The following is a 26,519-nucleotide window of genomic DNA, read 5'->3' on the forward strand; positions in this document are numbered from 1 at the left end:
TAGGGGATACTGGCATCACAGGTGACCCCTTGGTCTCTTCTAACAGTTCCTGTTTGGCCTGCTGGACTCAGACATGGCCTCTGGTCACATGTTCTTTCCCACTGCCTGTTCAGGAATTTAAGTCTTTCTCCTATCAGAAGATTCATCATAATAAAAACATAATTAGGAAGAAGAATAAATATTGGAAACTCACCTCCATTCCCTCCCCCAATCATATGGAAATGATTATTATTGCTGTTACATATTAAGTTGGTGGGTCTCCAGCTACATGAATCATTTAAAGATACATACATGATAAGGACACAGCAGAGGTGGGGTGAAAAATATAATGACAGGGATTCACTAAATACAGAGACCTCAGACCTGGTATGGGTTTTATAACATCCTCCGGACAGCACTTATCCCATCTCCATTCCTAGGGAGGGAAGGAACCGTATTTTGATTCTTCCACTGGCTTAATTTTTGTTTCCTTTATGGAGGAAGTCAAAGCAGTGACCTCATTTCAAAACATCCAAGGACAGGCCCCGAAGATCACCACTCCAAAGCTTAGGCGCTGGATATGTTTGTGCAGAGTTTTGGGGAGGGGAGCTGCGTCATCAGGAGGAAGCTTGTGCTATTTTTAAATTGACTGAGCACATCATTGAAATAGATCATGCCCATAACATACCAGTGACACACAAGCTGCATTGTAACATAGCATGTGTCACACATACATTCTCTCTCACTCATACACACACACACACACACACAGTTACTCTTCTGGTCCGGCTTTTCAAAAGGAAGGCAGCCAGAAAGCCAAGCCCAGAGGTTTGAGCTGAAAAGGCTGCTGGAGTTTTGAACATCAAGTGCCCCCTCTTGTTCCCAGCCTGGCTTTGAGACATGTGGGAGGGCTTCAAAGCTCAAATGCCCCTCTGCTAGGCTCAGGCCTACAGTTGGTCCCCAAATGTTTACCAGCAGGAAGATGCCTAACTTACAGGAAGTGGGAAATGGGCGTGGGGGGTGAGGGTGGGTGGGTGGGGAGTGGGGAGAAGAGGGTGGGGGGTGTTCTCTTGATGTGGTTAGCCTGTCATTGACCTTGTTTGGGTATAGCAGGAGTTGAATTAGAAAATGAAAACATGTTTCATCTTGAGCACACTTCATCCCACTTTTTTACTTTCCTTAGGGAAAAAAAAAAAAGTTCTTCCCCCAAGTGGAGTCAGGTCTCCAGATCGGATACCCCTTTCCTTGGGCCCACCCCCCGCCTCATACAGGCATCTGGTCACCTACCTTGCGATTGGAAACCCACCCCGAGGCCTGGGAGCCGGAAGGACTGACCCAATAGCTAAAGCTGAAATCGCGTCCAGTCGTTGGGCTGTTTGGAGGAGAGGAGGATTTCTGAGAACAGAGCTGGTGGGTCATTGGTGATTTGCTGCTAGGGCGAGCATGCTTCCTGAGACACTCTGCCTGAGAAATGCTGATTAATAAAAGTCACTGAGGTTTCTTCTCGGCATACCAACCGGCAGGGAAAGAAGAGAGTGACTAAATTCACACCAAGTGATTACTTAGAAACAAACATTTTGAGACTTCAGATTCCACACAGTGGCAGCCTTAAAGACCTCGCTGCACAATTGCACCAGTGCCGTTGTCTCCCAGCTCTGGTCAGCGCCCTGCATGGGTCCCACTGGAACCTTCTAGAAGGGCTGAGTGGAGGCCGGAGGAGCAGGCCCTTTTCTTTCCCCCTTAACAGTTCGGTGCTTGACCGTAAATACCTCAGTAGGACAGGGTGAACATTGCTTTCCTGTTCTGAAGCTGCTTCCTCTCCTTTATCCCTTCTTTGTGTGTCTTTCATCTTGAATTAGATGATTGTCTATTCCTGACCACCATCATCATGGGCAAAACCGGGCTGGGGGTGTTATTTGTTTTTTTCCTTTCCCTCTCACTTCGAGACAAGAAGTCAACATTGGAAGGGCTTTACATCCTAACACTCTGTGCCTCCACACGTACTTTCCTTCCAGTTCCACCCGTGGCCGTGTGCAGCTCAGCTGGAGCACCTGGAACTAATTTTAGGGTTGCCTGGCTAAGCCCCAAACTGGTATTTGATGTTCGCGTCTTCTCTCGGCTCAAGCCCATTTCACCACCTCTGAAGGTGAGTGCAGGCTGAAATTAATTAACAGCGAGTTGATTCACTGGCATCTCCCAGGCAGTAAAGCTACTATTTGGCCAAAAATAGCTCTCTTCCCACCTCAAATATCAGACTTAGTGCCTGAGCCCTGCCCTCATCATGGCTGACTCACGCACACTTGCACGGTCTATGTGGCTTAAGAACACGGTTTGATCCTAAAAGGGAAGTGAAATACTCTTTACCATCTGCAGGGGAGACTGTTTGAACAGCAGGCCAGCCTTCCGTATGACTGCATTGTTTTTCTGTCCATTGTGGCGCTGAGTCAGCATCAGTTAATAAGGCTGGATTTCTCTTGTTTAATTATCATCTTGGAGCTTTCTGAGAACCCCGGGGGAATCGTTCATTCAGTTTTATACCCCTGGCACATCCGCCCTCGAGGTCCTGGTTCCTCTTGGTGCTAGCGTCCCCTCTGGCAGAACGCGCAATAACAGGTGGACCTGCAGCAAGTGGCGAGTGTGTGCTGCTTATGTCCCCTAGTGGGAATGTGACTGTTGTGTGCTACAGAGAGGCTACAAGGACTTAAGACACAGACACCATTTTCTGGCAAGTAATATTTTACTTCCCACTCTTCCCCCCTCGCCCCTACCCTCCCCCCCAAAAAAAGTCTAGAAAGTTTCCTGAAGGAGATAAAATAGATTTTAAAGGCAAACATATTTTTATGGTTGAGTTGGACTTCTGTTTTGCTTTGTTTCATTTCTTCCTATAAACAAATAATCAAATGTCCACTTCATTGTATGAGTAAGTTAGTATCATCAGGTTGGGACTGGGTGTGTGTCTGTGGGTGTGTGTGTGGGGGGGTGTATACACGTGTGTATTTGAAATGCTAGCAAAGACAGCGAAGTCTAAGGTTGAAAGAGAGATGATTGAAAAAAGACACAACTACGTATGGGGAGGCAAGCAGGAAAAGTGGAAGGCTCGTGTTTCAGTGATCTAAGTAATAATTGTACGGGGTGCTTGCTATAAATGGTCTCTTTGCATCATTGTTTCTCTGAACTAGAAGATTCCTTGCTGAAGGCACAAGAGCACTGAAGGAAGTAGAGCATCTGGTTTGTTTTGTAATGAGAAGCAGGAATGCAAGGTCCACGCTCTTAATAATAAACAAACAGGACATTGTATGGCATCATCACAGGATGTCCTTCCTTCAACAGAGGGACTGGCTGAGGCTGGAGGAAAAGGCGGCCAGGGCTCCGAGCGAGCCCACTAATTACTGCCTCGGATGGCTTTCCCCTCGCGGTGTCCAGTTCCGTATCCCCCAAGACTCCCCGTCCCTTTTACTCACCCTGACCCCCTGCTCGGAAGTCGGCCTGTGGGTCCCGGGAGCAGAGGGAAAATGGGGATGAGGGGGGTGGGATTCATCTGTAGGATCATAACTGTTCCCCATCTCCCTGTTTACTGTACTGATTGAAAGAGCAAAGTTGGTTGTGCCAGAGGTGGATGTATTGAGTTAACAGGAGAGAGATGGCCTCCGAGAAGTTCGGGGGGTTGGGGCCCCATTAGCGGGCGCAAACAAGTGCGTTCTGCGCGCCGTCCGGGGACTGCGGGCTCGGGCTGAGCGACACGCTGGCCAGGTACTTTTGAGGTTTCCTTCGCTCTGGGAGCACCCCCCCCCCCTTTACCGTGCCGCCCCAGGAAGGAGGGCGGTCTGCAGTCTTTAGAATACAATACGGGCCCAAGTAAACGCCGGGGTGCTGGGCCTTCAAAGGGAAGTCGGAAGATTCCAAGTCATGTTGAAATTCACACGCAAAGAGAGGAAGCAGCTCGCGGCTCGCGAGCCGGGGAAAGCCCTGGGCCGGCGCGGCTCCGGCGAGTCCAGGTGCCTCCAGTGGCCACGCCCCCACTCCAGGCAGCTGGCAGCAGTGAATCAGCCGAGTGGCTAACGAAATCTTAGAGCAGGGAGGGGAAAGGAGCCGCCGGGCTGGTTCGCGCACACACACACACACACACACACACAAAGTGCAGCCGGGACGCTCGGCCCTGCAGTGCTGCGGAGCGGCGAGAGCAGCGCGCGGCACCTGTCCGCCGAGAGCCGGGGCGCGGGCGCGGGCGAGCAGGGGGCCGGCGCGGCGCGCGCCTCAGTGCGGCTCAGCCCGCCCGCGGGGACGCGGGCACGATGTGGGCTGGCGAGACGTGAGCCCGACGCCTCTCCGATGTTGGATATTTGCTTGGAAAAACCTGTGGGGACGACCTTGGTAAGGACGTTGCTTTTACTTGTGTTTGGAAGTTGATCTGGGAACTTTTTTTTTTCTTGCCTTTTTAACCTCCCTGGTTTTGTTTTTGATCACGTCCTCGGGGTAGAAACAAGAAATGCTTGTGCTTCCATGCACTTAGGACTGTCAGACTTTTAGAAGACTTTTTCCCCCCTTTATGGATCTTTAACCCTTTCATTTCTAGACCTAATTGTCAATTTATTGCAATTTCAGTCCTGGTTCTTGTCCACTCTGGTCAAAGTAATTCCACCGCGGTGGCTTCAGTTTTTCCAGTTTATTCCAACATTTTATTCGGCATCGTGACTCTGTGTTGGAACTACCTTTTTTTTTTTTTTTAAAGCTGGTTTATTTAAACCATAACCGAGGGAAACACAATTTTGCTTTTTTTTTTTTTTCTCGAGAGAAGAGCATCCTAGTGAGAGAAGAAGTGGCAGAGTGTGCAAGCTGCCGTGAAGGCTTCCCCAGCGCTCTGTTGACATTTTCACAAGCACACGTCCGAAGTGGGAATGATGCCCCCGGCTTCCAGCTTCGACCAGCCACGGCCATGGGGGGGAAGCGTGGCCGCAATTCCAAGCCTTTTTTTTCCCCCCCCTAGGAAAGCACTTTTTTTCTGAGCGTGCGGGAAATATCCTGCTGCATGGACAAGGGGAAGCGGGACTTGTCCTGGGAGCCTGCTGTGTGTGTGTGTTAGAACTTCAGTTACAGTAAACTGTAGCGCATCAGTGACTTCTGGGAATTCGCACACTTTCGGATTTAGATGGAAAGGGCTCTTTGCAGCTGAGGGCTCCGAGAGGAATCCTCTCCGGGGAATTCTCTGTTTGCCTTCTCCACCGCCCGCGGCCCCGGAGTTGGCGGGAGACGCCCGCACGCCCAGCGAGGCGGCGGGCTGCGCTGCCCCTCGGCTCGGTCCGCGCGCTCCTCGCCCGCGGTGCCCGCGCTCGCCGGCCGCGGGGATGCTGGCGGCTGCAGCCGGGCCCCGGCCGCCGGGCGCGGGGCAGGAGCGAGCGGGCGAGCGAGCGTGCGAGCGCGCGCCGCGCCGGGCAAGGCAGTTGTTTTGAAAGTTGTTTTGCCTTTGGGAGCCGCGGTGGGAAAGTTCAGTCTTCCCCATTTGGAAAAGGCGGGCTGGGTTCCGCTCCCGCAGCACACGCGCTTTCCATTTTTAGCTTCATTCAGAGGCAGACAGAGCTCCTTCCTCTTCCTCTCCTTGTTTGTGACCCTTTTCTGAGGCAGCTTTTCCACAGCGCCGAGGGTCTGGCGGCCATGACCCCAGGCGCTCTGGGACGCCGGACCGAGCGCCCACAGCATTTTTCTACCGTGAGAGGTGAAGCCAGGCTGTGGTCAGAGGTGGATCTTGCTGTAATTTCTGTTTCTCCCTCCCGCGCCCACCCCACCCCCCCCCCACCGTGAAGTTGCCACTTTTTTTTTTTTTTTTTTTGACTAACACAAGCATTTAAAACCCTCGCTTCTCCAAGGCAGTCTGCTTTACGCGGCTGTTTGGGTCTCACTCAGCTGTGCCAAGCGCTCTGCTACATCGGCTTTGAAAGTCCCTCGGACTGCTGCATTAATCACAGCCGCTCCCAGGGAGCCGGGAGCCACCACGCGGGACAATGGGGATTAAAGACCTTCCCCTTCTCTTGCAGGCTGCCCCCAAGTGCAGCTCCGGCGCTGTGACGGCTCAAGAGTTGGCAGAGGGCACCGAGGGGACCATGAAAATGGACATGGAGGACGCGGACATGACTCTGTGGACAGAGACTGAGTTTGAGGAGAAGTGCACGTACATCGTGAATGACCACCCCTGGGAGTCTGGCCCCGAGGGGGGAACCGCTGTGCAGGCCGAGGCGTCCTTGCCCAGGAATCTGCTCTTCAAGTACTCCAGCAACAGCAAAGAGGTAAGACTGTGGGTTTGGGCTGCAGAAGATTGCCACCGGAACCCCCCCTCCCCATCTCCCTCCCTGCTTGCTCGCTCGCTCTCTCTCTGAGAATCTCTTAGGTATCAGCAAAGAATTGGTCCCTCTGTTTGCATCCCTCCAAGCTTTCTCTTTTCCCAAGTCAGTTCCTTCTCATTTTCGCCAGCCCTCCACCGTGCCATACCAATTAGTAAACAGTTAAATCCTGTGGCTAGTAGACTTGTCTTAGGCAAGTCCGGCTTAGCTTGCAGCTTGGGGTGGGTGACATGGCTGGTGAGCTTCCAGAAAGATCTGGACCGGCATCCATCTGCAGTCTTTGGGCGGAAAACACTTTTTCTTGGGGGAAAACAAGAAAAGTTGTCCGTGTTCCTTTTGTCTCCCTTTGGTCATTAGCTGGCTTTATTCTTTTTAACGAGTGGCTTTATGAGCTGGGTTTCTAAAATTACTGTCAAAACCTTGACGCGTTTATGAATTGAGGCGACGGTAGGAGCCGAGAAGAGGGTCACGTAAAAGTGTGGTGTCCTCTGGCCCAGTGACTTCAGAGCTAACCACTGCTGATCTGCGGCAGCTCCTTTGCCCTGGCTGGCTGGCAGGCCCCTTCCTTCTCGGCCTCTGAAGTGGGCACCCTCTTTGTTGCTTCAAAGGGGCCGAAAACCCAAACTTGGAATGAGCAACTGATTTGTGTTTACCCTTTTATATAGCTATGACAGCGAGGCGTGATGTTTAGCTGTGAAATAACTTGCAGAACCACCTCTTGTTGTTAGCCCGTGGCTACTGTAGCTGCTCCTGCTACCAGCCTCCTGCCAGGCTAGGTTGAACAAATGGACCCCTTCCTCGGCTAGCCCACTGTCGGTTCTGTTGCCGCCTTCGCAGGGTAATGAGAGGGGCCGGCTGGCTGCAAGGATCCAGGTCTGCTGCTGCCGCCTTCGCAGGGTAATGAGAGGGGCCGGCTGGCTGCAAGGATCCAGGTCTGCTGCTGGGACCTGGGGCTGTTCATTACAGCCATGCCAAGTCACTTTTCCCTTCCTTCAGGAACGGCGTTTGGGAGAATCCGGGAGCCTATTTGGGAAACACTTTTGTCTCTTTCCTGTTTGTGTGTCTGAGTTGTGGTGTGTGTTTTTTTGGTTTGTTTTTGGTTTTCGGTGAGGGGGATACAGGGCTCTCTGAAATGAGAGCAGCTCAGCTTGGAGTGACATGAAAGCGCAGCCTTCCTTCTTCTTTTCTTTGCTGGGAGAGTGGAGGCAGATTTGATACCCAGTGAAATTTAAATTGTCGTTGTGTATGAATGTGACCCCACACGTAACCCAAGAGGTCGGCCTTAATTATACCTCTTCCTGAAAGTAAGGCTCTTCTCAATAGAAAGTCTCTTCATATATGGCCCTTGGAATCAATGTAGGATTTGTTTGGGTGTTACAACGTTTGGCTGTGGCTTTTAAAGGTGCAGTGTGCCCCCCCCATCAGATTTGATCAAATTTTTGTCTGTTTCCAAGGTTCATTTGTGTTACGTTGCCCTGTCCAACCCGTGGGGACTGAATAAAGGTCTGCATTCTGCAGATCATCTTTGGTTTTTTTGGATTCTGTCATGTTCTGATCTCTGTTCAGCTCTTAGCTTAAGTTTTTCAGTTTCCATCTTTCTAGTTAAAAATCATGGCTAAGTCAACTAATGCTCTTAGATTATTTAGTCCAAGGTTCAGAAAGATAGTCACTTATCCAAAGGCAGAGAGTTAGAAGCAGACACAGGGCTCAGAGCAAAGTTCTTCTGTCTCCAAGCGCTTCGAGATCATGCTCCACTGGCCCCTCTTGGTGTCACTGTGGCTTTATTTATCGTCTTAACATATTTCAGCCTGATCCCTTATGAAGAGTGTGTGAATGTTTTTTTCTGTACAACAACTCCCTATTTTGGCATGTTAAGCAACTAAAAGCCAAACAGTACCTGTGTTCCTGAAGAGAGGGGTCTTTGAAAACTAACATCCCGGGTCAGGGGTCCCTTGTCCTCTTCCCCATATTTCATTTAACTAACTGAAACATGAAAAGCAGTCGGGAGACAACTTGAGTGTAATCCAGTCTTAAGCTGACTCTGGAGTTTGTACCTGTTTTTCTCCTTCCTTTTGACACTGTGGGGAAAGACAGGTCCCTTGAGGGGGTGAAGAAAGATGGTGGAGCTGAGCCAGTCAGAGGGTGTGAGGCTGCAAGCTGGTCCAGGGTAGGAAGATTTAGCATTGCTGAAATGTTTACATTATCATTATTCAGTTGGTTCTTGAAGTCCCACAGGCAGTGGAAATAGGAAAAAAAAAAAAAAAACCTTCTACATCTAGTTTTTATCTGGCTGATTTATCTTATGCTTCTTTCAATGTTTTCATCTAAATTGCAGAAGATGTTACATTATGTCCTGTTGTGCTGACATCCTGGGGAATTTTTTTGTAACAAAACCATTTTTCATTATGAATTTGTGCTATGTGTCAGCACCTTTTTTTTTTTTTTTTGGTTTAAAAACAAAACATACAAATCATATTTCTGATCTTGCCCCTCATTTTTAGATTTGGTTTAGAATCATTCTGTACCTTTAATGAGGCCGTTCTTACTTCCTATTTCCAGAACTAAAACCAAATATAGACATGCTATTCAAAACTTTTAAAACTTTTTGAACAGTTGGGTTATTCTTTTATGGGGATTTTCCCCTTGTCCTCCTGAAATAATCTTGCATGAACACTTGACAGAAAAATCAATTTCAACATTTAGATTTTAGAAGCAGTGGCCTGTAAGGTTCCTGCCCTTGGCGGAGGGTTGAGGTTGCCCTCGAGGTACCGTGGCGCTGTGAGTCTGGCCTCCCCAGGTCGCGTGCTGATAAATATCAGGCTGATCACGGGGCCTCTGTGTCCATTTTAATTGAAGTCCATTATTAACTCAAGCCATCTGTGCACGTATCTCACCATAACATGCAATTCTCTCTTGGTCCTGCCTTTTATTTGGGAGATGATGTGCTGAAGCATTGCCATGGTTCCTTTAATAGAAAGATAATGAAAGAGGAAACCTTCCAAAAACATCTCCGTTCCCTCCACTCGTTTTAAAAACCGGATGAATTACAGGCTGGAGGTCTTGGTCCCCTGCAAAGTTCTAGTCCTCTCCATGCGAGTATCCGTAGAGTCAAAACAGAATTTTAACTGAATGAGTCATTTTGATGGGAGGGGGAAGAGATAGCTAGTCATTACAGAGATCCTAATGAAATTTGGCATGAAGATGCTCACATCCCATTTAGACCTGAATAAGGTTTCTGCTTAAAACCCACTGGGGGCTGTGTGTGTTTGCATAAAGGACAGTTTGATTTACAAAAAAAGAAAAGCACCCTATATTGTCTTTTGCTGTCAGCCCCCCCCCCCCCCTTTCAAAGCTGTCACATCTTTCATTTTATACAATTGAGAAGAAGCACTCTTTTCAGTCTGGAAGCTGGGTTCTGTTGGAGTGTGTTCTGGAACTGAGGCCACTGCCGGAGACTGGGCTGCCGAGGTGGCAGGGGCTCTGCTGTGCCCAGAAGGCACACTCCGAGGCCTTCTAAAGCCACCCAGGGCCAGCGTGTTCACGCTCACGGGGGTACCAAGGCCCACTGCCTCCTGTCCCCAGCAGTCATTTCTTTAGGACCCTGGTCAGTTCCAAGGAAGTTTCCTTCCTGAGTTAGGTGAACACATTCTTAATTAGTCTTTTTAGCTCTGTGAAGTTCAAGGCGCACCCCAGGTTGGCCTGTAACGTCGGCTTGGCTTGCTCTCAGGATGGAACACTGTCACTGGGTCAGCAGAACTACAGTTGGTTTTTTCGCCCCATCATAGAGAACCTCCAGCTCCTATCTCTCCTTTCCTCTCCTCCCCTCCAAAGGTACCTGGATGAACACGATAATCTTAGAATTGAAGCTTTTGTGTCCTTTTTTAATGACATATCAGACACAAATTTTAGATGAAGGAATTAAAAGTCTGCACTTGGAATAGATCTAGGTGATTTATAAACTACAAGATTTCTTGCAACATTGAAATTCTATGATTTTATGTCTCTATTACATATACCAGTGTGAGTTTCTATATACCCTATAGCTCTGAATATAGTAGAAATTTGAAATGTTAGATTCTGCCCCATTTGTTAAAGGTAATCTGTCACTGAAGCTGCTGTTTTTACTTTGTCTGGGACTTGAGGATTCTCATAGACCTCTCTAACACAACACACCGTCCTCCTTTTACTTGCTTTCGTGTCTTGCCTGTTAAATTGCATTTGTCAGGTTATAGTAGGCAAGAGCTGTTTCTAGTACCACTTTATATCTTCCTCAGTGACTAGCCCAAAGTTGTGTTCAAGTCGGTATTGGGTGGCTCATGCCTTCCCCAAATTCTTTTGTAGGAGCAAGATTCTAATTGACTTCTTTTTGGCCATGAGAAAACACTGGGTTTTTTCTTAGTGTAAGCTTGATAGCTAAAAACCAAGAGGCCGATTCTGTAGAAGAATGGCAATTTAGAAGCCAAACCATGACCTCCATGTAATGTTCCTTGTTGGTAATCAAGCTCTCGCTTCTAAGACAGTGTCTGCAGGAGACTATAATTTAGAACAAAGTTGATGAACCAGTTGAGTACCTTCCTTAAAATTACTGCTTTAAAGTGGATATGTTGAAAATATCAGCTGCTAATTATTGGCTCACCGACAAATGGCATTATTTGTTTTTCCTGTTTGTCATTTCAATATTATGGAAGGTTCACTTAAATATGAATGTCAAGTGGTGTGTGTGTCATAGAAGTGAATTCCACAAATTTTCCACGTGAATTAGTTTAATAACATATCCTGAACAATGAGCCTCTTAGGAAGTCAGTCTCCTTACACTGTGAGCGTTTATTTGTATCTTAAAATGCTCCTGTCCTCCGTGGCTGTGCTGACAAACGCCCAGAGTGATGACCTGTTCCCGAAAGGGCACATAGATGTAAATGAAGGCAGAGGAGAGGGATGAAATGAACATCTGTTTTTTTCAGCTCTCTGCCAGAAATTGTAAAGGACCAAAAATAACACACTAACTTGCCAACCTTGTTTCAACTTGTGTTAGGTGTAGGAAATTGTCCTTCTCTCTCTCTTGCTCTCTGTCTTTCCAGTCTTATGCCCTGTTGACTTGTATCTTGCATACCAAATTGTTTCAGAAAAAGAAAATTATTGGCTGATAAGAAACACACCGGAAAAAGACTAGTCTGTCACAGCCACGAGAGGTGCTTAGTTTGTATCCAGGCAAACAGAGGCTTAAATTCTTGGTGAGACTTCTTGAAGTACCTGTGTGAATCCTAACCAGAATGTCCGTTTCCGCTGAGAATGATCCATGAATGTGTCTACTGTTTCAGGTGCACATTGTATAGGAGCTACCAGGAATAATAGAAAGTAGAAATAAATATTCTTTTACACACACGTGCGCGCACACCTACACACACACACGCACACCTTGGTCTAATCCAGTAAGTAATTTCTAGGCTGTTTTGAACTCGAAAGAAATAAAACTGGGAAAGTGAGAGAATAAAACCAAAACAAAACTGGAACTGCAAAATGTTGTAAAGGACTCCACACAGAGGAGTTCTTTTGAATAGTGATGAATTGCTTCCTGATTCGTGGTTGGTGATTTTTTTTTTAACCCCCTCAGAAGAAGAAATTTACGATCAAGGAAGAACTGGCACAGTTGACAAGTTTCTTTACCCAGGCCCCACAGAGTCAAAATGTGTGATACAAGCAGTCTGAGAAGGCCATCTCCTTAGATCTTAGAACCACAGCTCTCAGAACCTAGAGCTCTCCTCGGTATAAATTCTATTTCAAAGGATTTTTGACCACTGTTGAGTAGAACATGTTAGAGAAGAACAAAGTTATTTGCAAGATCTTTCTTCTATTAAAGAGAACTTAGAAGCTATACCAAAAAAAAAAAAAAAAAAACCCTCATCTGGAATGAAAAAAGAAAAAAAGCATAATGTGTTTGGTTTCTGGTTCCTAGGCCTTTGTGGAACACTTAAAGAGCATTATTTTGGTTTCTGAGGTTAAAACTATTTTATGCCCCTCCAGCACACTGTGTTTATGGTTGGCGGGAGAATGAGAACTAGGAAGGCAGGAGCAGGGCTGACATGGTCTCTCTCTCGATTGTGAAATTCTGCATGAGGTGTCTGATTCTAAACAGAATGGCTACCTCTCCTGTTCTTGCAGCATGGAACGTCGTGATAAAAGTGAAGAGCCCACGGTTACTGGAGACTAAGCCTTTAAAATAGTGCAGTGCTTGGTTTGGAATTTTCTTAACAAACTCCGGCTTTAAAGGGTGGTGGTCTGCTTGTTCATTCTGTAGGCAGTAGCAATGGCTGCTTTATCTTCATTTTGCCATTGTTGATGGTGTTTCCCCTTGGGGATCCAATTCCTGGAAATAAAAAGATCGGTGAACAGAGTACCATTGGAGTAATTGTTTCATTTGTCTACCCTCTCCCCCCCCCCCCCCCATTTAGGTTATTGGCGTCGTGAGTAAGGAGTACATCCCGAAGGGCACACGATTTGGGCCCTTAATAGGAGAAATCTACACCAATGATACAGTTCCCAAGAATGCCAACAGGAAATATTTTTGGCGGGTAAGTAGGGAAAATTTTTCCAGACTCATTAAGTGAGAGGGAAGAGTCCAAGCTCCAAGATCTGGGTCACTTCCTTTTTCAACCGGTGCTGAAAAACGCTGGGGCTCACCCCCAAGCGTTGAGGGGGGTCTTCTTGGACACTCGGGGGATTCTGAACAAGTGTGAAGGAACTGGTTCAGCGTTGGCCCTGAAATAGCAGGCTGTAGGTGGCTCATGACGGAGCTGTGGACTTTACGTGAATCCTGATTTTTTAAAAAATTTTTTTATTTTGCAACTCATTAGAGCTTTGTGATGAAAGGAAACAGTTTGCAGCCAGCTTCAAGGCTCGGTTCATTTGCATTTCTCTGCAAGGAAGTAGTAATGAGTCACCCAGCCTTAGATGTCACCCCCTTCTTGATTTCTTGCTGAGTTAACTTTAATCGAGTGGAAGATTTATCATAAAGGAATTATCTGGAAAATGGATGTCCTTAAGGACAAAGCTAAGCTTAGAGAGAGGGACCACACAATGAAGCGGTTGGGTTGGACAGTGTGTAAGTGACTCCCGTAGGATAAGGACAGTGTATGTGCTCAGGGGTGGCAGTAAGCCTTCCTATAAAGATCTGGCCATGACCTTGGGAGCATCAGGGTTAGAAAAGCCCCCTCCCCCACCCTACCTCAACCCTTGCCAGGTGTACTTACTGGACATGGAACTCTGCAGTCAAAGACTGAATGAGGAGTGAACAGAGAAAAGTCAGACTGCTTTCCCTCTTCCCATAGATGCCCCTGGGAGATTCATTTTCCTCCGTTGAAAAATAAAGTGAGCCTTTTTATGCATCCTCACAGAAAGAGTACAGTATTTTAACTCCCGTAGGAAATGGCTGCCTGGTAATAACAGAATTTTGGATGATGCTTGCTTTCACTGGGATGCCCAGAAAATCTCACATCTTTTGGACGAGGATCATAATCGAGGAAGTTTTGAGTTTTTAGAAATGTTTTTAGAAATGTGCTTTACCACTTCCCAAGCCGAGGAGAGCAGTTGGAGATTCACTAAGAATCAGAGTGTTCAGTGTTTCTATTTCACATTCCCTCCGTGACTCAGGGAGGGGAGACTGTGCCTGCTTCTTGGCCTCTACTGCCATTAAACCCTTCCCCGAAGCGAGCCGCAGAGGTGGACAGCGCTTGGGGTTCAAGGTCTGAATGAAGACAGTTCAGCAGAAGCGTCATTAACGGATGGTCACTTTCAAAAGAGGCAAGACGCACCTGAGACTCCCGGCGCCGTCCCAGTTCCCTGTTTCACTTACAGATTCACTCCTAAGTCACTGAAAGACTTTCCTCCGGAGGATGTATTTGAATCAGCCTTTCACATGCAAAGGATATTGTAGGAGCTCACTTCCCACATGTTGTTAAAAGCATCCTGATTTTTGCTGGCAGGGATATGAACATCTGTCGTGAGGAAAGAAAAACTTTCATGCAAATTACACAGAGTCCAAGAAGAGAAGGGATGTTCAGGTTGAGAAACCCGTGACATTTCTTGTAACTGTACTGTGAGTCAGCACGTTTTGAATCTGCTTGATAATATATGGAAATGCAGCGTTCTTGGTCCGTGTGCGTGATTGTGTTGGCTGGCCGGGGCGTGCGGGTGACTGCATGGCCTCCACGCCGCTGTTGTCCTATGAAGATCCCAGTACATTGTGGTCCCGGGAAGGCTGGAAGCAGCAGACCTGTAGCTTTAGAAAGTCGCTTCCGCCCGGGCACTGGAACCCCGAGTTCCTGGAAGTTTGCACATCAGAGTAAACAAACTTGAAAACCCCTCCTGATAGCTGAATTCACCCAGCCTTGTTCCATTTTCTCTTAACAAAACACACCGCAAAAGCTCTCACAAGCCGCTTTGATGAAGCCACATGTATTTCCCCCTTCACAATTTACAGGAAGTACTCTGAAAAGAAAGTGATTCTGGTGTTTACTGCCCGTGTTAAAGGGGCAGAGTTCCTTTTTATTTCTGATAACGTGTGAGCGAGACACAGACCTGATTCTTAGACTCGCCGAGTCAGTGGGTGACTAAGAGGAAGGCAGGTAGCCTGCTGTGCTGTCAGCCCAGCTCCTCCGCCCAGCAGTGCCCTACTCCTGCAGGGAGCCAGGTATTGACTCGGAGAAGGTGTAAGGCAGTGTGCTAATGTCTCAAGAACAGGTAGAGGGAGAGAGAGGGAGAGAGAGAGAGAGAGAGAGGAGGAGGGGGCCGGTACGCGCTGTGGACGGTCAGGAGTTCCACATCAAGCCGGTTCAGTAAGAGTCTCGCTTTCCGTCTTTATCTCTGTCTCTCTGCCAGTGCACATGTTGCCCACAAGGAACGTGATTCTAGCACAGACTTTGAATTCTTTCTCCGCAGTCTTGGGAGGACAACATACTGCCTCGCTGCTCTTTTCCCAAAAGCTCACGCCTAGAGCTCTGTGTGTGGTGCTTAGCCGCCTTCCTCCCAGATAAGAGAGCTTCTCTCTCTCTCTCTCTCTCCCCTTTTTTCCTTCTCTCCCTCTCTCCTTCTCTCTCTCTCTCTCCTTCTCTCCCTCTCTCCTTCTCTCCCTCTCTCTCTCCTCTCCTTCTCTCTCTTTCCCTATCTCTCTCTCCAGCTCTCCCTCTCTCCTTCTCTCTCTCCTCTCTCCCTCTCTCTCTCCTTCTCTCCCTCTCTCTCCTTCTCTCTCTCTTCTTCTCTCTCTCCTTCTCTCTCCTCTCTCTCTCCTCTCCCCCTCTCTCCTTCTCTCTCTCTCTTCTTCTCTCTCTCCTCTCTCTCCTTCTCTCCCTCTCTCTCTCCTTCTCTCTCTTCTGTCTCCTTCTCTCCCCCTCTCTCTCCTTCTCTCTCTCCTTCTCTCTCTCTCTCTCTCTCTCTCTCTCTCTCCCCCTCCCTCCCTCCCTCCCTCCCTCTTTCTCCTTCCCTCCTTTGGCTTGAAAGAGAAGCGCAAGACTGAACATGTTTATCAGGAGAAGTGACTTCTCAGTACACTGCAATTCTGGCCTCTTTCCCCGCCACCGCCGCCGCTCACTTTGTTATGGCAGGTGAATTTCACCTTTGCCCCACCCAGCGTTTCCACCACCAGGCCCGGTTCCAAGTATTCATAGGAACAAGTGTTACTTTAGGACTTGGAGGGTTGGGGGTGGAGGATGTTTGCCTAGTCTAAGCCTTGGGCGGGGGTGTAGGAAACGCAAGTACAGAGGCCATAGAAAAAGCTGAGACTCCGTTTGCCGCAGTGGGCCTGGTCTCCTACTCGGTGACTCAAAGCACTCGGAGTCAGCATAATCCGAACTGAAGTCCGCAGCTTCGCCCAGCGGCCGCTCACCGCTGCAGCGAAAGTAGTACTCTCCCGTGGTTTGATCGGTTTGGGACAGCTTCTTAAATGAGCTCTGGGGTTTCATTCTGCTGTTATTTTTCCCGAACATGAAAAGACGATAAAAACTGAAATGGAAAAGGTAACTGCCAAAATATGACTTACCTGTTTCCGCCCTCTTTTCTGCTGATTCAAGACTCCTCTGGCTAAACCCATCTGATTTTTTTTTTTTTTTCTAACCAGCCACCAGGGGATCAGAACTCACAGGAGGTCCTGACTGTGTTGATTCTGAGAGAGGGGCCGGGGATGGACTGGGGGGGGCAGTTTTCCGTGGCTCTGGGCTCACTTCCTCTCACATCCCTTGTCTGGCTTCTCTTTTGGACAGATCTATTCCAGAGGGGAGCTCCACCACTTCATCGACGGCTTTAATGAGGAGAAAAGCAACTGGATGCGCTACGTGAATCCGGCGCACTCTGCCCGGGAGCAAAACCTGGCTGCGTGTCAGAACGGGATGAATGTCTACTTTTACACCATTAAGCCTATCCCTGCCAGCCAGGAACTCCTTGTGTGGTATTGTCGGGACTTCGCGGGAAGGCTGCACTACCCTTATCCTGGAGAGCTGACAGTGATGAATCTCAGTAAGTGGATTACAGAACAAAAAAATAGAAACGTGCCAGTACTGTCAGTTCTGCCCCTGTGAGCTAATAACATGTTGGTTAATTACATGGCTTCGCCATCTGTTGGGCCAGGTAGGTGGCTTAAACCAGGGACTAAGACGAGGAAGAATATTTTAGGCCCTGTTCCCTTTCATGAAACTGGATTATTTAAAAACAGATTGAGAGCTGAGTTCAGAAGGTGCCGGGAAGACACTCCCCCCCCCCCCACACACACACACGGATCAATTAATTGATCAGGAAGGGAGCAGTTGGGAAGACAACAGGGATTCGTATAGGCTTGCTGAGACCTTGAAATATTGTAGAGGTGCACATTTGAATATAAAGTTATGGTCTGATGTAGAACATCGTATGATTATTTCTAGAAAAATGATGTCATGATTTTTCAAATACTATTCTAAATGAATAACCCTGAAGATATCATATCTTAGCTTCCTTCCTTATGGTAAAACTAATTAATCTGCTCTCCTGATCAGTGTTACAGTAACCACCTATCACTTGATCTTTACAAATTCTCTGTTGCTTAGGTTTATAAGCTTTTACTTTTTTATTTGGTGTTAAAATTGTTGTCATGACCTCTTTCTGCAAAAGGCTACTTTGTTTCAGTCATTCTCAAGTGATTTCTATGAATGATTCCAGGATTCCCATAAAATCCTCACCTCTGTTGTACCTGCAGTTCTTACAGACTGCTAAATGTTGTAGCAGTTGGGAAAAACTAGCTCCTTTAGGGTTAAGGGAAAGAACTAAATGCCGAAATATTTGTCACTTTTTGTTGTGCTGTCATGTCAAACTTAAGGAAACATTTCAAAAAAAGGATAAAAGTTCCAGTTACCCTCTACCCAGTTTGACCCATTCTTGCTCTGCGGTCCCATTTACTTTATCTGAAGGGTAAATGGTTCTAGCCACATTGTCACCGCTAAGACATTTGAAGTAAATATTAATTTTGACATAAATTGGAATTTCAAGTTCAATGTTGGGACCAAGGACCTTTATCCTAGTCATATGTAATCCAGCTGTATAGTTACTTGGGGTTCATTCTGAGGTGTTCAGTGTACTGGACCTTAGGATCCCAAGGCTGTCTTTGATGTTTTCTTAAAATCCGGGACTATGACGCTTCCAGGCTTTCCCCGCTAAGATCGCGTCTTCAGGTTTGTCATACACAGAGAGAGACACACAGGGCACACTATGGAGCTTCCAGAAAAGTAAACCAGCTGGCTTCCAGCGTGAGCGACACCACTGTCACCAGGCCCTAGCCCAAGGTCGCCGTTTCCTCGTCCCTCGTGTTCTCTGCAGCTGAGGTGCTGTGTCCTTCCCCTTTGGCCGGAGCATCCTAGAAGCCTTGGTGGCCTCTGCGCATGCCTGGCCCAGTGCTGCGGGCCTGGCAGCGGAAGTCACAGAGGCACACTCAGGGTTCTGTGGAACAGGCCAGGGCGGCTCGTGGGAAGCAGTGCTGCTTCCTCCCGAGAGTCTCCTCCTGGTGTTTGAGGGTACTCATTCGTGGGTTCAGGGCAAGTCTTTACTTTTTATCTTGTGGTGGGTTATCTATCTATTATTTCTTTTACACACAGTAAGTCCATTTGGGGTGACCCACCCCAGTGACTTGCTTCCTGCATGCTTCCGCCACCCTGTGCCAATCACAGCGAGGTTTCAAAGGCCTGGCATTTTTATTCCCCATCCAGAGACGCAGCACAGTGTTTTATGAGTCAAGAGCTTATTCTTTGTGTTCTGAAGCAAGTGTCATGCATTCTGTGAAGTGACACTTTTGTTCTTCTGCTTTTATTTGTTTGGTTTTTTTTTTTTTTTTTTTCCTAAATGGTGATTTAGCGTTTTCAAATAGCCTTTCATTGTCCAATCCACATAGCCCAGAATGAGAGTTAACAATACCCGGTCACATTACCGGGCTCCTGTTGCTGGTTGTGAAACCTGTTGTCTTAGGTGTGGCAATGGATGATGATTGAGACTCTGATCAGGAAAATTTCCACTGTTTCATCAGGCCTAATGGGTAGAGTGTGTCTCCAACTGAGTCCCTGAATAAGCTGGGTTTCCATGCTTAGAGCACAGTAGAGGGCCAGGCCAGACTGGCCCTGAGGACTTGCACAGCAGCGGTTCAACTGGTAGGGTTCTGAGAAGGGAATTGAAACAAACTGAAATCAAGAACAATTAGCAGCCAGCAAATCGCAGCATGTTTTTTCTTTTTCTTTTTTTTTAAAAAAAAAAAGAAAGAAAAGGAGTAAACGAACTCTTGAGCCCCTCACTCCCAATTTGATGGAGGGGGTATTTTTTTTCCTATCTAACTAACCCAGCTAGAAAACAGTTGACCAAATTATAGACTTCTAAATGTTAATCTGCTTTCTCAGTTTCAGTTGAAAACAGACTTTGTTTTGCCTACTGCAGAACTTCTAGGTTCTTTCTTGTAGTCTTGGGGCTTCTTATTATAGATCGAAAATGTGAGTCGGCATAATTAAGCCATTCAGAACCTTCAGAAGCGGTTCACTCTTGAAATGACTCCGTCCGCCTACAGCCATTTAAGATTGAAGAACAAAAACAGATCTTGATTTTCTTTTTCATGTTAACTCAAGCTGCTGCTGAGTGAGAGAGTCAGAAATGACACCAGCTCCACTGATTACTCAGCTGCCGAGGGAGGCGTTTTTCTTGTGGACCTTCCTCCTGACTCCAAGACGTGGCACCTGCAGAGCGTCCTGGGCTCGCGTTCCGCTCTGGGTGCCCTCACTGCAGGACGTACACGTGCCTGGTTCTGAAGGCAGCCGAGATGGTGACCGGGAATCGTGGGTGAACTGCATACTGAGCGCTGGGCTGTGTAGTTGGCATGGAAAGTTACAAAGTCTGACTTTCTTATTTGTTGGCCCGCTCGTTGGCCAGCTAGCAGTTCCCAAGTTGAATGGTATCAGGGAGCTTAAGAGAAAGAACACTTGGCTATGGATGGACGTAAGCTTTTGTAAGTCTGTGAGTTTTTAGAACGAAGGGAGCATTGAAGCCATGGGGAGAACCAGGAGACTTGGGTGTGATATGCCACATGAGGACAGCACTGAGTTAGGAGGGCGAGACTTCTGTGTTTTCATGTTACCCGGATGGTATCTTTAAAAGAAATGCTTCCAAATTCACTTCTTTTTCACCTCCCTAAAATCCCATCCGGGAGCTGCTCCGGAGATGCCTTGCCTATCAGCACTCTCTTCCTTTACCGGCTCAGCTTTAAAAAACAAAAGTGACAATTTGAACTTCCTGCCTGCTGGGCCTCTCTGAAAGGCTGATATTGGCCTGATAAGAGGGTATTTATTTTGGTTTAGTGGCTTCAGAAATCCCTCTCCCTCAACCAGCTTCCATCACTGCTCCCATCAGCATCTTCCCTGAGAGCAGTGGTTGTGCCCGTGTTTATTCTGGGGCCACTGGGGCCGCCGGCTGCCCAGGAGTGACTGATAACAGCTGGCAGCAGATAACACACTCTCCCGCCGGCCGGCCTGGAGGATGGCGTTCCACAGTGTTTCTAGACCTGTAAGTCAGGCAGGAAAACCCTCCTGCAGATGCAGGGTGCTTGTCACAGGCTGCCATCGCGGGCGTCCCCACCACACGCTCCTGGGGCGGTGTCCTGACCTGAGTGGTGGCCTTCGAGTTCACACCGAGTGCGTTGTGTTTTACTTTTGGTTTCCAGGGAAGGCTGAGCAGGGGATTTTCGCTTTTCCCTGCTCTGGCCGGTGTTTTCCAAAAGGCATCATGTGTTCGGGCGTGGGGGGTGGGGAGGGCTAGGGCCGGCCAGGGGGCCACAGATGGTCTGGAACTGTCTGCTTGCTGCCACCGGCGCTCCTACCTAGGCTGTGTACCGAGTGAGGAGTTGCCCTCCCTGGAATGAACGCCTTCCTCTCAGCTGCCTGTTTTCCCTGGTGCTCTGAGCAATTGAACTGGCTTGGGAAGTACCTGTTGTGGTTTGGCAGGAGTGACTGTCGCGCCTTGGGATTCCCGGGGACGGCAGAGATGGGAACCCGGGCAGACCAGACAGAGCCCGGGAGGACGCTGGTGTGCCTAAGGAGCGACCTCCACTAATCGGGCACAGGCAGTTGGAGCCGGGCCTTATCAAATTCTTATTAAACAAGAACCCAGGCGAAAATTGATGACTGTTTATTACTTGAAATGACTCTTAATCTTTCACATCTAGTTTGCCGTGTGTGTTGATTTCCTTTAGGTAAACTGTGAACACCAGAATGGCTTTTATTAACTCTGACAGCGCCCCCTCCCACCCCACCCCACCCCCGGTGTTTTTCCATGGAAGCGATCTGGTTCGAGCTCAGACAGCACTTTCCTATCGTGTCGTTGCGCTAATGGAAACACAGCCAGCCCTGGGGTGCTGTTTGTGTAGAGATGCTGCACCCTTGTCCTCCGAGGAGGAAACGGAGCAGCACCTCTGAGCAAGTGCCCCAAACCCTCTTGGGGAGGTGCTAGAAGCCAGGTGTCCGGGGCTGGTGTCGCTAGCTGGCACTCAGGCTGTCAGCAGATGCGCTTGGCTTCTCCACCTGCCCTCTGAGTGACAGCCCCTCTCTCCTTTCTTACAGCACAAACGCCAAGCAACCCAAAGCAGCCGAGCACTGAGAATGAACTCTGCCCCAAGAGTGTCCCAAAGAGAGAGCACAGCGTGAAGGAAATCCTCAAGCTGGACTCGAACCCCTGCAAAGGCAAGGACCTCTACCGTTCCAGCATCTCCCCGCTCGCTTTCGAGAAGGACGCCGAGGGCTTCCGAACAAACGGGAGCCCCGACGTGCCCTTCTACCCCCGGGTGGTCTACCCGATCCGTGCCCCTCTCCCTGAAGACTTTCTCAAAGCCTCACTGGCCTACGGGATGGAGAGACCCACCTACATCACTCACTCCCCCATCCCATCATCCACGACGCCGAGCCCCTCGGCCGGAAGCAGCCCCGACCCAAGCCTCAAGAGCTCCAGCCCCCACAGCAGCCCGGGCAACACTGTGTCCCCGCTGGCTCCCGGCTCCCAAGACCTCCGGGACTCCTACACTTACTTGAACACACCCTACGGCGCCAGCGAAGGTTTGGGCTCCTACCCGGGCTATGCGCCCGGCCCACACCTGCCACCAGCCTTCATCCCCTCTTACAACGCTCACTACCCCAAGTTCCTGCTCCCGCCTTATGGCATGAATTGTAACGGCCTGAGCGCCGTGAGCAACATCAGTGGCATCAGCAACTTCGGCCTCTTCCCGAGGCTGTACCCCGTCTACAGTAACCTCCTGGGTGGGGGGAACCTGCCGCACCCCATGCTTGCCCCAGCGTCTCTCCCGAGCTCACTGCCCTCCGAGGGAGCCCGGGGATTGCTGCAGCCCGAGCACCCGCGAGAGGTGCTCGTCCCGGCCCCCCACAGTGCCTTTTCCCTCACCGGGGCGGCCGCCAGCATGAAGGACAAGACATGCAGCCCCACCAGCGGCTCTCCAACAGCAGGCACCGCGGCCACGTCCGAACACGTGGTACAACCCAAAGCTACCTCAGCAGCCATGGTGGCCCCGGGTGGGGGCGGGGGCGGCGGCGGCGGGGGTGGTGACGAAGCCATGAATCTCATCAAGAACAAGAGGAACATGACCGGCTACAAGACGCTGCCCTACCCACTGAAGAAGCAGAATGGCAAGATTAAGTACGAGTGCAACGTGTGTGCCAAGACGTTCGGGCAGCTCTCGAATCTAAAGGTAGGCTGGAGACGGGACCTGCTCCCGTGTGTGTGTCTGTGCGCGCGCCACACTGTGGATTCCACGGTGCTTTTTCTGCCGCCTCGCACCCTGCGGCTTTGCACAAGTTCCTTCTCCTCTCCTGAAGCTGTGGGGTTTGGCCTAGAAGATCTAAGGTCCCTGCTAGCCTGGCACTTAGGTTCTGTTAGCTCCAGCAACACGAAGCCTTCTAAAGGCGTCGGGGCTTGCTTTCTCCTATTGGAGGCTTCGTCTCACTGCTTTTTCTGAAGACTTTGTGCTTCAGAGACACCCAAGCATCTGAGCAGAGTCTGGGAGTCTCAGAGCGGCGCTTAACCTTGCGGCTTCTCCCCAGGTCCATCTGAGAGTGCACAGCGGCGAACGGCCTTTCAAATGTCAGACGTGCAACAAGGGCTTCACCCAGCTCGCCCACCTGCAGAAACACTACCTGGTGCACACGGGAGAAAAGCCACATGAATGCCAGGTACAGACAGCTGTGGCCCTCTACCGAGAAAGTGTCTATGGGACAGCCCTCCCGTGTCGCGTGGAGCCTGTGACACAAGGCTTCTGCCTTGTCACAGACGGGTGGCTCTGCTGATGAGCTGAGATGAGGACACAGCCAGCTTCCAGTGTGTGGGAAAATGGTAGGGGAAATAAACAGCTTGTGTGTGGCGTGCCCACATCCCCCTGTTTGCTTAGCAGGTACTACGGGGGAGCTGGGTGTCAGCTTGTGGGCTCGTCCCTCCCGTCACAGCTCCTAACCTCTTGGTGCTCCTGTCTCCCTCCTTGCCCTCCCCCCCCCCCCGACTCCCACCCCACTGCAGGTCTGCCACAAGCGATTTAGCAGCACCAGCAATCTAAAGACGCACTTGCGACTGCACTCTGGGGAGAAACCTTACCAGTGCAAGGTGTGCCCTGCCAAGTTCACCCAGTTCGTGCACCTGAAGCTGCATAAGCGCCTCCACACCCGGGAGCGGCCCCACAAGTGTGCCCAGTGCCAGAAGAGCTACATCCATCTCTGCAGCCTGAGGGTCCACCTGAAGGGCAACTGCCCCATGGCCCCCGCCACCGGGCTGCCCTTGGAGGATCTGACGCGAATCAACGAAGAGATCGAGAAGTTCGACATCAGCGACAACGCGGACCGGCTCGAGGACGTGGAGGACAGCGTGGACGTGACCTCCGTGGTGGAGAAGGAAATTCTGGCCGTGGTCAGCAAAGAGAAAGAGGAAACTGGCCTGAAAGTGTCTTTGCAAAGAAATGTGGGGAGCGGACTCCTGTCCTCGGGGTGTGGTCTGTATGAGTCATCCGAGCTGACGCTCCTGAAGCTGCCTCGCACCAACCCACTACCTCTGGTACCGGTAAAGGTCAAACAAGAAACAGTGGAACCCGTGGATCCTTAAGATTTTCGGAGACCACGTGTCTGTCGTGTGTTGTTCTCAAGTTAGGACTGGGCGAGCCGGGGTGGCCTGCAGCCAGCGGCCTGTACATACTTACACAATTCTGCAGAGCGCGCCGCACGGGGCATCCCCTCACCTCTCTGGAATTAACGAAAGAACTCCAAAGTTACTGAAATCTCAGGGCATACAAAGAGGCAAAGACAATATATATATACATATTATATATATATATATATATACTTATTTACACCCACGTCTATATATTTGAACCCGTGTATTTTGAATATTTGTGTGGATACATTTTGCATAGCCTTCCTATTACTAAGACTATTGCCTAGCCATAATTATTTTTTCAATGATTATCCTTCATAATTTATTATACAATTTATCATTCAAAAAGCAATAATTAAAAAAAAAAGGTTTACAATGACTGGAAAGACTGCTTGTAATTGGAGTATAAATGTTGTATTTTTGTCCTGTGGCCATTCTTTGTAGATAATTTCTGCACAGGTGTTTTTAAGTACCTAAGATTGAGTCAAGAAATTTGTGACTTCAGTCAGCCTTTCTCCATAATAATGATTTGACATGAGGTCTTCAGGTCTTGGTGTTGCCAAAGTTGGACAGTTGATGTGTTAACTGATGGGATTGTACCATTTGAGCAACCTTGTATCACGTTGGGGATATGTGTACAGAATGACCCAGTGATAACTTGAGTACAAAGAGCTAAGAAAGGGAATGGCGTATGTTTCGGTGGAGAGTTTATATTTGACGAGGAAGGAGACAGGAGGGCTTCGCCAGCCTGTCCCTCCCCGACCCCCAAGCCCTGTGACTGTGCCGCTTGGCCACGTGATGTTACTATCTGAAAATGTGAAGGAGCCAAAATGCCATGGGTAAATCCACTGCGAAACTCGCCCAAAGCACAGGTGGCTTTGTGTGTGAGGTCTGGGGGAGGGGGGTGTTTTGTTGTTGGTTTTTATTTTGTTTTGAAGTCCAAACTGCACCAGTGTGGTGCTCTACCGGGAGGGACTTGACATCCTCGGGCTCACAGCCACACTTGTAAGAGCAAACACACAGAGAAAAACGGGTAAAAGCCGGTTCATGAGCGTTCCTATCCCCAACGCATCAGTTGCATTTTTCTGTCAAACTCTGATTCTCCTCAGTATTTGTGTTTTTCCATTTTATGGTTAATTTAATTGAAGATGAAAGGGCATTGCAAAGTTGTTCAACAACAGTTACCTCATTGAGTGTGTCCAGTAGTGCAGGAAACCATGTCTTACCTAGTGATTTGCTACTCTCCTAGAGGAGCCCAGTCCGTGTGCTCAGCAGAGGTGGACTGCATGTCATTCCGTCTCTCTCATTCTGCCAAGCCCAAAGCCTACGTGTTGGCATTCAAGGTGTAGCAAAGAATGATGTGTATTTATAAATCTATTTATACCGCTCTACCGTGTATATATATAATATATTTATGACCACTTAAGTTGTGAGCCAAGCCATGTAAAAGGCCCTGCTTTTCCTAAAGGCGAGAAGAAAACTCCTTTCTGAGACTGTGCTGAATACTTGAGCGACCTCCCAGTTGCATCACTCATGCTTGGACACCCCCCTCCCCCTTGCCTGTTGCAGTGAGACCTGAAAACCTGGTGCCGAGGTGGGGACCACATCCCAAACCAGGGAGAAAGGAATAGATCACCTTGTGGGATTGAGGGTCATCTAAGACAGCTTTATTTCTGTTCTGTCACCTCCCCATTCTGTGGTCACACCCAAGTCGCAGAAAGAAAACTCTCCCAATTCCTTCTCCCACCACTGTCGCATCTCTGTAGTCCTATCCCTCTTGGCTATGCACTGATCCGTCACTATGCGGTCCACTTTATGTGTTTGTTCAGGTCACTTTGTGTCAACCTGCAGAAGTTGACAACAATCTTGAGTAATCCAGGGAAACCCAAAGCCTTATTGATCAGTCCCTGTAGCCGGCACCACTGACAAGTTAGATGTCGGTGTTTGACAAACCAAAGCTTCACAGTGACAGTGACACCAAACGCTTTGTATTCCCACTCCTCTTTTGCTCTCTTCCATCCTTTTGTGCTTGCTTTATTTGAGGATTTTTATAAAGTCTTCTTGCTTCTCTTAACCATCTTAGGCCTCTTGCATGTGAGTGTTGAGCCCACAGTCAACAGTGGTTTTACTTTCTTCCTCTACTCAAAGTTAAAACTGACCAAAGTTATTGGCTTTTTACTTTGCTAGAACAACAACCTATCTTATGTTTACGTACTGGTTTACATTGTTATTTATGTGCAAATTGTCAAAATGTAAATTAAATATAAATGTTCATGCTTTACCAATGCTTGTCTGGTGTCGTGAGTGAAGGGCCACTGAACAGCCTCTGCTCCATGCTGTAGTGGCAGCCCCAGGGCAAATGCTGAGCGGGACAGAGTTTGCCTGTCCCCTGCCCCTACCCCTATTCCATGTCCAGCAGCGCCAAGCGCCTCCACCTCCCTTGGGAATGGTTCTCAGGAGTGATCTGACAGCACTGAGCTGTTGTGTCACACGTAACTCCCAATGGTGTATGACTGGTGTTTAATT

The 26,519-nt window shown here is 48.8% G+C and overlaps 1 protein-coding gene across 1 annotated transcript; it reads left to right on the top strand.

Moving 5' to 3' along the window:
* The first annotated feature begins 4,266 nt into the window (after positions 1-4,266).
* PRDM1 (PR/SET domain 1) lies at positions 4,267-26,259 on the top strand. Its single transcript, XM_062186559.1, has 7 exons — positions 4,267-4,350; positions 6,009-6,257; positions 12,761-12,880; positions 16,562-16,814; positions 21,413-22,548; positions 22,901-23,029; positions 23,370-26,259. Exons 1-7 carry the CDS (start codon positions 4,309-4,311, stop codon positions 23,943-23,945), a joined length of 2,505 nt encoding a protein of 834 aa, XP_062042543.1. The 5' UTR covers positions 4,267-4,308; the 3' UTR covers positions 23,946-26,259.
* The last annotated feature ends 260 nt before the right edge of the window (positions 26,260-26,519 follow it).

Source organism: Lepus europaeus, chromosome 3, assembly GCF_033115175.1.
Source record: "Lepus europaeus isolate LE1 chromosome 3, mLepTim1.pri, whole genome shotgun sequence".
NCBI lineage: Eukaryota > Metazoa > Chordata > Mammalia > Lagomorpha > Leporidae > Lepus > Lepus europaeus.